At 50.6% G+C, this 15,009-nt stretch overlaps 1 protein-coding gene across 1 annotated transcript in view; it reads right to left on the reverse strand.

Annotated features, from left to right (window-relative positions):
• The window catches only part of GK5 (glycerol kinase 5), a 155,071-nt gene that overhangs the window by 17,252 nt on the left and 122,810 nt on the right, over positions 1–15,009 (reverse strand). Inside the window, exon 12 of the mRNA XM_078666415.1 lies at positions 11,108–11,202. Within this exon, the coding sequence (XP_078522541.1) occupies positions 11,108–11,202 (95 nt within the window). The remainder of the gene's footprint in view (positions 1–11,107; positions 11,203–15,009) is intronic.

Below are 15,009 nucleotides of genomic sequence, written 5' to 3' on the forward strand. Positions count from 1 at the left end.
GAAACACTTTGTGAAAGTGCTGAGGCAGAGCCTTTGTGATGTGCATGTGTGAGATGGCTTTTCCTGCCAAAATGTAGTCCCCCCTTTTTCTCGCTGTCAGGAACTAATACAGAAAGACCAACTGCCAACTATACCTAATCATGTGACCCATGATATAGACTGCAGCCACCAAATGGTTAAGACAGGAAAATGCCAATTTTCTAAAAGTGGCATTTTTAGATTTGCGACTTAAAAATTACATTTACCATTAAAGAGGGTTTTAAATTACAATTCTTTGGAGACCATACTCGACTTTCCCACATGCTCCCAATTGGAAGTCAGCACTTATAAAGGTAACCCAATGTTATCCTATGAAAGTAGCAGGCCTTGCAGTAGTGAAAGATAAATGTAAGAGTTTTTCACTACCAGGACATGTAAGAGTTTAAAGTCCAGCTTTTTAAATGCACTGCATCTTGAACTCTGGGCTGTTTAGGGTCTAATCTAGGGGTGACATATGTATTTTAAAAAAGTGGCAGGCCAGGGATATGTTTAAAAGGCTCCTTAAGTGGCTGGCACAATCGGTGCTGCAGGCCCAATGGTAGCATTTAATTTAAATCCCCTAGGTGTATGTAGTACCACTTTACAAAGGACTTACACATAACTTAAATGTGCCAATTGGGTGTAAGCCAGTTTCACCAAGTTTAAAGGAGAGAGCAGAAGACTTTAGCACTGGTTAACAGAGGTAAAGTGCGCAGGGTTCTAGGGCCAGCAAATCAACGTCAGCAAAAACAAGAGGATTGAAGGCAAAAAGTTCAGTAAAAACCACACCACGAATGTAAAGTCCAACACTTGCAATAAAAGTGATCTTATCCCTCTCAATCCAAGATGGATCAGATCCAGAACGCAAAACATACCTCTAATACAATAATCTAATACAATAAGCAGGTATGTTGTATTGTATTTAGCTTTCCTAAAAAACGAACTTGCTGCAAATTAATGCTAATGCACTTCAGATCAGACGGCCATTCCCTAGCCATAAAGAATTGCTCAGAAAGTATAGACATGATCTGCGGCTTTATAGGGGGCGTGGCTAGGCACGCAATGGAGAAAGCAGCACCCGGGTAGAGCTCTGAGCTGAGCTCCCCCTTCCTCGGACCAATTATCCGGAATTTCTCCTCGGAGCCGCCAGAAACTGCGGGCGGACCACCAGTCAATCGATCTCGGCATTCTGGCCGACTTTCACTTTTAAGAACCATCGCAGCAACACCGGCCTTTCTTAGGACCCCCTGGCGGACCTTGTCGTCACCTGGCCGGCGAGGAGGAATGGGAGAGGCCGTGGCTTGGGCCTTACATCTGGGCCCCACCGCGCAGCCTGCGACCCAAAATCGGCCGCTCCCGCGCACATCGGGACAAAGACCTCGGGGCCGCCTGGACAATCTGACCCCTGCGCTCCCCCCCCCCCATTGCTGGAGAACACTAGCGCACGCACACTTTGAGGGATACGGAGGCATCGCGGGTGAGCCGAGCGTGCTGTGCGGGCGGCGGACCGGGCCGGGGACGTAGTTGCCGAGCTGTCTGCTCGCACGCTGGACAGCGGTGCGGCCCGGGAGGGGCCTGTGACCACCCGGTCAGCGGGGGCGACTGCGGGGGTCCGAGGCTGGGGCCTACCGCCTGGGCCCTGTCGCGAGGCCCGCGATTTGACCGCCGAGCACCGGGACCTGGGCCTGAGGGCCAACAAGACTTACTGACTGCTGCCTCTCTCCCCCCGCAGCGGTGGGGTCGCGGGAGACCCGGACCGACAGTACCCGGCATGACGCTGCCATGTACCTGACGGCGCCCGGACCTGGGTTGCAGACGCCGGACCGTCTGCTCGCGCGCCCGAGGAGGCGCGGCGGGCGCCCACTGAGGAGACCGAAAGTCGAGGTGAGAGGGCCCCACCCGCCAGACATGGAGGGATAGCTGCGACCCCACTGGGACTCCCACTTCTGGTGAAAACGGCGGAACTGCGGGGGGCGGACGTTCACGGAAGACTGCGTACGGCGTCTGGGCCCATGTGCTGGCGGTGCGGAGATCCCACCGGCCCCGGCGCCCATTGCGAGGTGAGCTGCGTGGGGGAGGAGAGCTTCTGGATCCAGGCGCTGGGCCCTCACTTCCCCCCTGAGCCCCCTTGAAGCAGGCTGACCCGTGAGACATAGTGGCGGCTGGTGACCAGAGCACATGGCACGGCCCTAACCCTGAGGAAACGGAGGACTGCGCGGTGCGGACGTTGTGGGCCCGGGGTGGTGACGGAGCCGAATACTCCCTTGGAGACACTGAGACACAGCTGCACTACTCCGCGAAGTCACTTGGGTGTGAACAATGGCCGCAGACTGGTGACCCCGAGTTCTCTGGCACACGCAAGGTGACGACTGACCCTCCCCACTAGCCCAGGGATGGACTGAGACCCTTGCACCTGTGAGATCAATCCCGGCTGGGGGCTCGGCTGGCTGCTGAGATCGCAGACCACCTGAGGTTGGGATTAACGGCTTGCCACGACGCGCCACTGCACAGACCCACCACAAACACGGGAGGCGCACAGGGGGCCAGCTGCTCTGCCCCGCGACAACAGACACAGGTGACGACTCCCTGCGAACTGACGACACTGCCGGACCCGAGGGGCATCGATTGCCTTGTCCCCTGGACCCGCTGCATTGCACCGTTGGTTGAGTCACCATGCACATGTCCGGAGGGGTGAGGACCCGCACTGGAACCGGAGGGCCCCGCCGAAGGGAAAATCCGACAAGTCGCTGCACAAGATAGCGGCTGACCAAGTAACCTCGCGGTTGGATAATGTGCTCGCTGCCATGGAACGCTTGGAGCAGTCGCTCCAACAGACCAGAACATCTCTGGAATCCAAGATAGACAGTGTTGCCATAGACCTCACTCCCCTAAGGGAAGACCACAAGAAGCTGGCCGATCGGACCAAGACGCTGGAGGGAACAGTGAACGACCTTGGCCCCACAGTCTCACAAACTGACAAACAGGTACAAGATCTCCTGAACAGGGTGGAGTTCCTAGAGGACCGTGCTGAAGATGCGGAAGGGAGAGCGAGACGCAACAACATCAGACTCGTCGGAGTCCCGGAGAAATGGGAAGGCAACCGACCGACTCAACGAGTGGAGGACTGGCTCCGAGACCTGTTGCCGGAGTACACACTCTCGCCACAGTTTGTGGTGGAGCGGGCACATCGTGTGCCCACGAGACCACATACCACTGGCTCCAACCCGAGGCCACTGCTCTTCAGGGTCCTGAACTACCGTGACAGAGACACTATCCTGAGGGAAACCAGACGACTCGGGGAAGTCCGCATTGACAATACCACGGTGATGTTCTTCCCAGACTACACCATTCAGGTCCAACGCCAGCGCCACGATTTCCTGGAGGTGAAACGCCGACTACGTGAGGTAGGCCTCAAGTACTCCCTACTCTTCCCTGCAAAACTGACGGTGGTGGCGCGGGACAAGACCTACTTCTTTAATACCCCTGTGGAGGTGAGCGACTGGCTAGATAGCGGAACGGACACAGCGCCCAGACACGCACAGAATCCTGCGACAAGACTCCGAAGCCGTGGGCCACGGCGTCGACGTAGAAACAGAGACCACAGGACCGGCCGCCCGGAAGACGCGGCACACCACTCCCTACCGCTGGACCAAGTGATCCAGGAGCAACGGGACGCACTCCGGAGCGTCTCCCAACTAAGCGCTTCACCGACCTCAGACAATGTTCAAGTCACAAGCCTGCAGATGGTTCAAAGCGATGATGAGGCTATCTACGGGATACCAGACTCCCAACTGTCGGTGGAACTACCGGAAGTTACGCCACAAACAGCTGACATGCCCCATTGAAGTAAAGCACATGCAAATATCGGATATTACCAGGGCGGCGGGGATGGGACTAGAGGCCAGGCAATAACGGAGATGCCGCAGTCGGGGCCGTTGCCGACGATGTCCCTCGCCGCCTTGGGGGCAGACAGAGAGGCCCTTACGCAGTGAGTACTCACCCCGATGTATAGACGCTGTGGAGGTGATAAAGGGGTGGGATTGTCTACAGAGCTTCTCCCTTTTTCCCTCAACTCATGTCATCCGCCCATGTCGCCTGGAAGAATTTCTACACCGTGAAATTGGGGAGTGGGGTTTGCCTCTCTCACTTGTATGTGCATAGTTAACCCTGCGGCCACGCTACTGGCGATGACACTACCTATTTGAATGCCGCATTTGACTACATGGTGGGAGTGGCTCATGGTCCGGGGAAGGGCCGCTGATCACCCTCACTTGGTTAGACATTAGAGAACTGCCTAATTGATACCTAGCTCAAGTTACCCCCTAGACTTGAATACTGTTATTTCGCCCTCTTGGCGCGTTTGGACGGCGACATGTTGCGTTGCCGACCTTTTGGTATTTACTGCTATTTAGCCCTGTTAGCAAACCCTGTTACATTTCCCACCTCCCACCACGGAGAATTGCCTATGCTCTTGATAGATAAGTCGAAGTCTGTGTCTGCGGTGGGTGGGGGAGGGGGACTGGGAGCCTTGTGGGGGCGATCGCCTTGGGGGTGGATGACGGGTGAGGTGGGTGTCTCCTACCAAGACAGTGGATATGGCTGGGATTAGGATTTGCACGTGGAATGTGAGGGGCATGCACACACCGTCAAGGCGCCGCCATCAATTCCATGTAGTACTATTACAGGAAACACATTTAAACAAGGCGGAGGTACACGCGCTGCGCAGACGGTGGCGCGGACAGATCTATGCCACGGAGTACTCCTCCTATGCTCGAGGGGCACTCATATGGATTAGGCCGGGCACTCCTTGGGCGGTCATGGATACACAGATAGACCCGGGGGGTCGGTATGTAATAGTGCGAGGCAGGCTTGATGGGCACCCTGTGGTACTTGCCTCCTTATACTCCCCTAACACTAACCAGGGCGGCTTCCTTGAGTGCCTCTCCACGGCACTGGCACCCGGGCATGGGCTCCCGTGGATCCTTGGAGGCGACTACAATTGTGTCCTAGACGTCCACTTAGACAGGTCTACTGCGCCCCCTGCTAATGCTCAGACACACGTCACCACGAAAGCTCTCCTCAACTGGGCCCAGCAGTGGCACCTGCACGACGCATGGAGGACACGCAACCCCGCGACGCGCACGTATTCCTACTGGTCAGGCGCGCATGCGCTACATGTTCGCTTAGAAAGATACATGGTCTCCCCCGATCTCCTCCCGTTGATCCTAGACACACAATATATGGGCCGCACCCACTCAGATCATAATCCTCACACACTGGTCATCGCCTGGGACGTCCCACATCCTCCCATTCCCACCTGGCGCCTCCAACCAGACCTCTTACTTGACGCGACCTTTCGCGACTCCTTACTTACACAATCGGCCCAATATTTCGATCTCAATGCCGGCACGGCGTCCTCTCCCCAAACCGAATGGGATGCTTTGAAGGTAGTGACCCGGGGCCTCTGCCTGGGAACGCAGGGACACATGAGACGCCAAATTGAACAAGACCTGACGCGACTGGAATCAGAGCTACTGGACCTTGAGTGCACTGTGGGGGGGGATGCTACCGCCCGACTGACAGAAGCTAAGGCGAAACACGGCCGCCTACTAGACCGTTTGCGAAGCGTCAACTTCGCGGCACACTCCGCCCGGGTCCACAGACAAGGCGACAGACCAGGCAAACTGTTGACCTGGCTGATCGAACGGGAGGATCGATCTGCCCCAATATCGACCATACAGGCCGGAGACGGCGGATTGCTGTACTCCCAGTGCCAAATACACGAGGCGTTCACGAATCATTACACAGGCCTATATCACTCACGATTGCATGTCCCACTGACTGCCATCACGGAATATCTCTCTGACATACAGTTACCTACCCTAACGGCGACACAGCAGGATGACCTCGGAGCACCACTGGATCCTGAGGAACTCCGCGACACCATCTTTAACCTCTCGAATGGCAAGACTCCGGGACCGGATGGCTTGCCGGCCGAGTTCTATAAGGCTGCCTCGGACGCCCTGATCCCGCACCTGGTAAAGATGTACTCCACGGCTGTAGATGACTTCGCCTTGCCCCCGACTCTTAATGAGGCGACCCTCGTCTCCTTACTCAAGCCTGGCAGGGATGGCACACAGATGGGTTCTTACCGCCCTCTCGCACTCCTGAATACGGACTAGAAAATCCTTGCCTCCGCACTTGCTCGCAGGCTGGCCCCTATGGTTCCTGCGCTGGTGCATCAAGACCAAAATGGGTTCGTACCGACAAGACATACGTCTCACAACATCCGCCGCCTGTTCCGCTTGCAAGAATACGCCACAAGACAGTGGCCACGAGCAGGGTGCCTAGTGCTAGACCTGGAGAAGGCGTTTGACTCGGTGGAGAGGCCCTACCTGCGAGCGGTCATGGATAAATTCGAACTGGGGGACGACTATCTGACTATGGTCGGCCTCTTATACCGCAGGCCTACGGTCCGAGTCCGTACTGGAGCGTTACTCTCTGACCCCATTTGTGTGCGGAGAGGCACCAGACAGGGTTGCCCGCTGTCACCCCTGCTGTTCTCCTTAGCAGCAGAGCCCCTAGCTGTGACACTCCGGTCACAGGGAACAGATTGGGGCATACCGTTGGCGGACGGACTGCATGTAGTGTCGTTGTATGCTGATGACCTTCTCTTGTACGTCAGGGACCTGAGCAACGTCCCGGAGTCCCTCACTGCCATTTTCGGCACCTTCGAGGAAATGTCGGGATTGCGAGTAAACTGGGCCAAATCGGGGGCCTACTCCTTCAGCCCGGACGTTCCCGAGTGTGACATACACATCGGGGGTGAGAGGTTGCAGTGGTACCCCAACACGTTCAGATACCTTGGGAACAACATCTATCGTGACCCCATAGATATCTTGGAAGGAAACCTGATGAGGGCGATCGCCTCTACCCGAGCACAAGTTGGGTTCTGGAAGACATTACCGCTGAATGTCCCAAGTCGCATAGCCTTAACAAAAATGATAGTCCTACCGAGGCTGTTGTACTACTTTGCAAATATACCGACTTATGTACCTACCCGGGTGTTCCGAGACCTGGAGGTCCTGCTGCGAGACCTGATTTGGAACAAGGGTCATCCTCGGGTTGCATTGACGAAACTCTACATGCCCACTGAAGAGGGCGGACTAGCTGTTCCTAACATAGAGCTATACTATCTAGCAGCGCAAATGCAGTGGGTGTCAGGCTGGCTAGGTGGTAAGAACCTAGGAGACACGGCCACGGATGCCACGGTCTGGTCCCTATTCCAGATCCACGTGTTGTTTCATCCGCTGACACGGACTCCTCGGCCGCCACAACTGCTACTCGCAGTGGCGCGCAGATGCTTCCTCCGCTGCTTGCGTCTGACCCGAGTGACTGTACCATATGCGCCGATATTGCCGCTACTAGGTACCCAGACAACGGCGGGCGCCCTGACCACTGTAAGGTTGGATAGCTGGATTGCCGCGGAGGTGGAAACATTGGGCGACCTCTACTCAGGCGGTGCCCTCCTGCCCTTCGCAGCCCTCGTGAGAGATACATCCCTCCCGGCTGGGCAGTTCCTAACACACGCATCCCTCGTTCACGCGTTGGCTACCGCTTGGGGAGACCGGTCTGGTGAGCCACCGACACATCACTTCATACAATACCTTCATGTCATGAGCAACGGCACTCACATCATTCATTGGTTAACGCAAGCACTCCTCCTACATACGCACCCAACCACTGTGCACCTGAGGGAAAAATGGGGGACTGACAGGGGAAGGGACTGGACGGACAAAGAGTGGACTATGATCCTGGCTGGCCCAGTGAACATCCCCCGCAGCCCTCGCTTCAAAATCATACAGTTTTACATATTGCACCACGCATACCTCACCCCGGACAAGATAAATAAGTATTTTTCAGTCACAGACACTGCCTGCGGCCGCTGCTCCCTCCTAGGTGCGGATCTCCTCCACATGCTCTGGCTCTGTCCTGCCCTCCAACAGTACTGGGAAGGGGTGACCATGATGCTCCGACATTGCACCAAGAAACAGGTGCCACACACGTGGGAAGCCTGTGTACTAGGTTTGTACAAGCGTACGCGACTAAATAAGGTCCAGACCAGATACTGGGATCTTGGACTTATCACAGCCAGAAGACTACTTACCAAACGGTGGAAAGCCGCCACACCCCCACACCTCAGACACTGGTGTCTGTCGCTGACGAACTGGGCACGGGCCGAGAGCTCTGTCCTGAAGCGGGAGAAGACAGCGGGGCTCAGAAAGTTCCCCATCGCACAACGCTGGGAAGATATTCTACATTCTTTTCTGCAGAAATGTGTGGAACAGGGAATTACGTAAAGACCTGTGTGCTGCCTCCCCCTCCCCGACACTGGTTCCTGCGAACCACACACGGTACGGCATACGCCACCTATCTGACCACCGTGCTCTGCCCACCGTTTGACACGTGCTTAACTGTTACACACTGGCGAATGCTTGCCCCCCTCCCGGACGTGCGCCACCACACGCGTCACTACAACGAGGGCCCGGGCACTGTAGGGCTACACCGGAATGCAACACCCAACGAACACTTGGAGACCCCCCCCCCCCAATAGCTCTGCCACGCGGACAGCCTACACTTCTCCACCCCCCCACCCCCCCGGTCTCCCGCCTGCCTGCCCCATGAGACACGACTGACACGCTGATTCCGACCCCCCCCCCTCTCAACGACATGGCAAACTGTACCCATATTTACCCCTACCTACCTCTTACATAGCTCATGTTACTGTTCTATAGTTCATTAATAATTTGGTTTCATCTCCTTTTAGACCATGCCCATACACATACAACTCTGTGTTTCATACCACATGGCGCCCTCGGGCGTGACAACTAGGGCCTAGGCGCATCCCCTGAGTGCTGAGATAAAGAGAAGTCATTTTCGCCGGGGTGGGCGAACAAGGCGGTTATGCGCTCCAAAAATGCTTAGACACTGAGCTCCCTCATCACTCGTTCGTATAACACCATATCCGTCTGAATGTTGACCCACACAGCTGCCCTTCCCAGCGACACACAAAAGATATGGTGGGCTCGACTGACGCTGATGCTGTTGATGAGGGTTGACCCGACGTAGCTACTCTGGCCTACTGACTCTATAAGGAAAATCCATAGACCACACACTTACATAACACCGAATGATTGCATGATTGCAGAGTTATGAGACGTGTTGACATGCGCTGCCGAACCCCAGGGTTGTCGGCCTTGAAGCTGTGTTCACTTATCCCACCTAACTCAATGTTCATTAATTGCAGCTGGCCCGGCTGGGTTGTAAGCTAAAATGCTGTGTATACTGTATGTTGGACAATAAAGGTCTTTAAACAAAAAAAAAAATGATCTGCGGCTTTATAGATAGTAATGCAGCACGAAAATGAGATCTTATGAAATACAATATTACTGGGCTTTTCAGTTTTCAGAGCATCCATCATTGCCCCCTAGGCAAGAGGAGTGAGAAAGTGAAGGGCCTGACTTAAGAGTAATAAACAAGACATAGACACTTGATACTCATCACAAAAGGGGAGCAGAACTGGATGAAAATGCAGCTCTGTCCTGCACTTCTAAAGCAGTCACTAACAAACCACGAGACTTGCCCCAGGAATCAGAGGGTGTATCATGCTTAGGAAGGTTTGATTCATCCAGGTTTGGAGTGCGGTTTATGTGTGACAAGTGCCTTACTCAATCCTCCTCGCATCAAGTTAACCTCCGGCGAATTCAGAACCATACGGGGGCCTGCCTGCTAGAACGTCCTGCTCCTAGCCCTCGGCCTTACTACATTACACACCTTACTAACTTTAACTTACATAACCTCCTGTTTATCAACTAATTCTCATGAAAACCACCCAAATAGCAACAACTAGGGTCTACTAAATCTTATTACATCCAATCATGCCATCCACCAACAGGTTCCTCGCACCAAGTCACACTGCCTGCCATGTACTACTCATATTCAAGTGCCAAAACATGGTGGTGGCATCCATTAGTAATGCCAAACTGGACTATCAAATTATAACAAATATTTTAAATAGCGTTTTTCAAATTTCAACAGAGTAACTTTATTAAGATGGTGATTCCAAACACATTGAGTAACTGATTTAACAATGTATCTTGGATTAGTTTTACTTGCGTTCATCTTCTACTAACATGCCAAAGCCATTCACCCCAGACCCTAATTAATTCTGGCTTCCAACAAACTCCAGGCCCTAATAATATACTAGTCTCTAACGAACCCATATCTCTGACCAACCCCCAACAGCAGCCTACGGGCAACTCCACTACCAACCAAATAAAAACACACACTGCAGATTACCACCTTTTTCAATCTAACACTACAAACTCTAGTCTGACCACCTATTGCTCAGTTCCACGTCTGTCACCTACTAACACTTATCTTACACCAGCCTTCTCCTCTGCCTAACAGTTGCCTGACAAACTATCATCCTACCAGATACCACCACCAATTAACAACACTTTATAATCTTCCACCCCAATAACTCCCATCTTCTGTGACTTCCCTCACACCACTCCTACTCATTTGTACCACACCCAGTAACACGTGTCTAATAGGTCCTGCCACCCTAGTCTCATCCCTGCTGAATTCCCCTACTAAACCACGCCCACCCACAGCTACTCCATTCTTATAGCTTCCTCTTTCTACTAAATCCTTAACTCAATTCTTCTTATGACAGATTTAGACCTTGTCTTGATGCTTACCTCAAACCTACCCAGACTTCCTCCTCCTACAATCTCCCATCCCTGACTAACTATTACCTTCTACCAGCAACTACGTGTACAGTTCCTACTCTATAATACCTCCGATGTCCTACTGACTCATGGAGAGAGTCACTGCAACCCCAAAACGTTAATTCTTCGGAAGATAAGGTCTCAACCATGGCACAAGGTTTGCTTCACTAAGCATTCAACTCTATTTCTCACCACTGTTTTTATAAACATGTAAATTAATAAAACAAGCTTTAACACCCAATTACACCAGGCAGTTTAAGGAACTGGATAACATAGGTTTCAAAAAGCTGCATTACCTGTAATCCACTGAAAGAGGGAACAAAATAAACACCATCACAATCGGGCACACTTTTTGCCATTTTTGCGGTTTCTTCGGCACTGTCAAACAAATCTGCAAAGCATCAAGAAAAAACATACAACATGATTCACAATTCAACTTTAGGTCTACCATCTCTAAGAAAAATAAAAATAAATTATTAAATATATATCATCAAGGACATTATGCTAGCACCTTCCATTTTTAACAAATTCTCAGCTCAGCTAAACGTTTGGTGGCCATTTAAATTCACCTACAATATAAACAGTCAAATAGAATGCCATCTCCTAAACTGGTATGAAAGCTTATAATTCAGGATCATAGACAGGACTCCCAAGTGAAAATCTGAGCAGCCTCTAGCAAGCATTTCACAAAAATTACCACAAATATTCTATACTGAATGTTTCTGAGAAAAAGGTCTGAAACAAATAACATAATACGTAAAGCGCTTCTACCTAGGACTATGAACTAATTACTTTATCTATTAATTGAAAAGTACTTTTACCCATCTAAATACTGCCACACAAATTTTGCTTTAAACAGTAAAAAAAAAAAACAATACATACATTAAAATAAACACTGTAAGATAAATTAAAAAAATCTTTTCCAGGGCTAATAGGCAAAAACCTGCCTTCATTAAATCAGCTCATTCTCTCATAGCCACAGAGCACCTAATAGGTCAGGTATGATGCTATCACGGTGACATCAGAAAGAACCCCTCATGTCCTGTTGCTATCTGTCAGCTCTCAAGTTGATAGCAAGGCCACACAAAAAGGCACCCGCAAATGCATAAAGGAAAGTGCTCCAAAAACCTGAGCAAAAACACAATACATCACTGGATGAGCCTATCCAAAAAAAAACATAATCATAATTCCGCCACCATAAAGCATCTCAAATGTAGATTTATGCTTTGCTTTCCACAAAACAGATCATCATCAAATAGTTTATTTCGGGTTTTTACTGAACCCATAAAACATGCATGCCATAAATAGAAACATCATAAAACGGTGTGACCAAACAAAATAGAAAATTAGAAAGAAAAATACATCTACTGAGCAAACTATCAAAAAATATTGTTTTAGTGACATGACGTGCTTGTGCATCCACAATTCAATCTAAATAGAACATATCTATCAAACATGATTCCTGTCAATATCTATGAGCAACCACTTAACATACTAAACAAACAATGACCTACTGTATCTAAATAGTTCATGCAACCATGCCAAAGAAAGAACCTTGATAAAATCAATTGTTGTGCCACACTGCTGTGCATTCTTACGTCGTTCACCAGTATTGAGCGGTGTTGTGTGTGGATTTGGACCACATTTCTTAGGAGGAGAGGGATGAATGATGTTTGTGCCAGTATATGTGCTTACCATTCAAGAAGACTTTTGGAGAGGTCCCCAGCCTATATCTTCTAGAGTATGTAAAATGTGAAGGGATGACAGAGACTTAACTACCATTTACAATGCAATAGGTCTCGCAGCATTAAAGTTTGAGTTATTGGCATGGTGTATGACAATGCGTTGCATAACTTTTTTAGCAAACTTTGAATTGGTGAGCAGTCAGAGTGTGTGCAAGAGTATGCTGTTCTTGAAAGCAGTGTGGTACAGAATGAGCAATGTGGATGATGCACCTCACGCACGGGGCTGACGCAGTTATTATTCACACAGCTCTGATGATGCACCTCAGTAGCCCTGTTTATATCCTGCAACTTGTAGGGAATTGCTGTTTATGTTCATCAAAGTCTATAGGACCGGGGTATTTCATTATTGACTGAAGTGGGAAGGCCGAGTAAGCATGACGAGAGGGTATTGAATACACTGCTGCATTCCACATATTTCCCTGTTTTAAATCACTCTTTCCCTTTCTTTTTTTGCTCTTTGTAAACATGTGCCGTGTTTTCTTTTGAGCCAACTTTTAAATGATTTGGGTAGACAGTGCTTAGAAATCCTTACTAATTACAATGCTTATATGAGGCAGGCTTCTGGTAAAGCGCCAGCACGAAGGAACTATTTGTACATAAAATAAAGCTTACGATTAGCCTAGAAATAAATTTCCAAATTAGGACAATGTTTCACAACAGTTCTACTCTGAGAGCTAGGTGGTGGTTTGCTTAACAACAAAAAATGATGCGGGTGATTGAGCAACTGCTATGTGGGTATTGCCGCCTTCTTCGACACAGGTGAATCCACAAACCTATTGAATTGAGCAGCGAGCAAAACGCTAGTCTCTCGGGAAGCGTTTCCTGCTATGAACACCCGATGGTGGGAGTTTAACCTGTGCGATTGATGGTCTTTGCATAAAACATAAAGTAAACACTGCCAGCAGAAACCCATATGTACGCTGATATTGATGAAACATGAGGTCAGTAGTGTGCACTACAAATAGTTACTTTGAAGCGCCACACTGTCTGAGGTTGTGATACCCAGGAGGTGCATTGTAACATTTATCCTGGCATATGAGCCAGCAGAATTGAGACTTCTTGTATGGAAAAGGAAGAAATAAATGAACCTGGAAGCCTATGAGAATGGAGTGGACCTTTTGAGGTGCTGTCGGTTTGTGTTGGGGATCAGGCGAGATGACTGCAATATGAAACCTAGCGTGGGGGCGGGACTTCTGTCTTGTGCGCGAAGCCCGCGCCCACGGAGTTCCTGGTCCGAGGAGCAGTGGTAACGCGGGGCTCCCATGCCGGAGGGAGATCCCCGCGGAGGTGACAGAACACCGGATTGGCGGTAAGTGGGCCTTGGGGGGCCCTCGTGTGTGTGTGTGTGTGTGTGTGTGCGACGGCGGGGGTGTCTCTGTATGTGTGCGTGTATGTGCGCTCCTGTGTGTGTGTGTGTGTCTCTGTGTGCGACGGTGGGGGGTGGGGGGGGGGGAGTGTCTCTGTGCATGCGTGTATGTGCGCTCGTGTGTGTGTGCGCATGCGTGCAGGGGGAGGTGTGCCTGGGTATGTTTGCATTTCCCAGGAGACAGCCACGGTGAGCGCGGCGCGTGCCAGTTTCAAATCACCTCCAAGGCGATGCGCGCGGCCAGGATTGTCTCCTGGGAAGCAGACACGGCGACAATAGGTTCTCGGCGAGAACGCGCTTCCGCGCGCTTAGCCGAGACCTAAAAATGTGAGTCGGAGAAAATGAGTGTTCTTTGCAAGTAGATACGAGTTCAAGGAGCACCGTGAGGGAACTAGAAAAAGGCTGGAAGGAACTGGGACTGTTTTCTCAGGGACATCAGTGGACTGGCCAAAATGAGTAAACAGGTGGAAGGGGAGTCTGTCTTATTGTCTGCCTTGATTAACTGTAGACAGAAAGGTTCACAAGGCTCAAAATTCTCTGAAGCCAAGGTGTGATTGTGGGTCTGGTAAGCGTCAGTGGCATCCTGGATTGAACGTCCTTGAAGGAGGGAAGGCATTATTCTTGTTGGCATGGAGTAGACATGTCACTTGAGCTTCTCTTTTAGAAATTATAGTCTTAAATGAGAGTCTCAACAGGATACTCTTTGAAAGGGCTGTAGAGGGTAAACAGGTTAGCTGTAAACACTCAGACAGCAAAGAGATGCTGTCACCCTTATTGGAGAATACCCAAATACTTGCAATCAAACAAAAAAAATGTTTTTTTAATTAATGCCATGGTTTTACCACAAAGGCCTGAGACACCTTTGATTATGTTTCCATGGTATAATGTCTAAGTATTTATCTTTGAAGTATTCGGACACCCACCCCTGGTTGCACTGTTGCCAACACCTGCAACAAGTCCATTATTTATTAATTGCCATTACTCTTCAGGAGATTTCAAAAGCAGTCAAAAGATTACAAATTATTTTTTCTAACTATGAATAGCATTCCATTGTATCACTTATAGTAGGTCCCTGAAGTGTGGCTAT

Source organism: Lissotriton helveticus, chromosome 11 (genome assembly GCF_964261635.1).
Source record: "Lissotriton helveticus chromosome 11, aLisHel1.1, whole genome shotgun sequence".
In the NCBI taxonomy this organism is placed as follows: domain Eukaryota; kingdom Metazoa; phylum Chordata; class Amphibia; order Caudata; family Salamandridae; genus Lissotriton; species Lissotriton helveticus.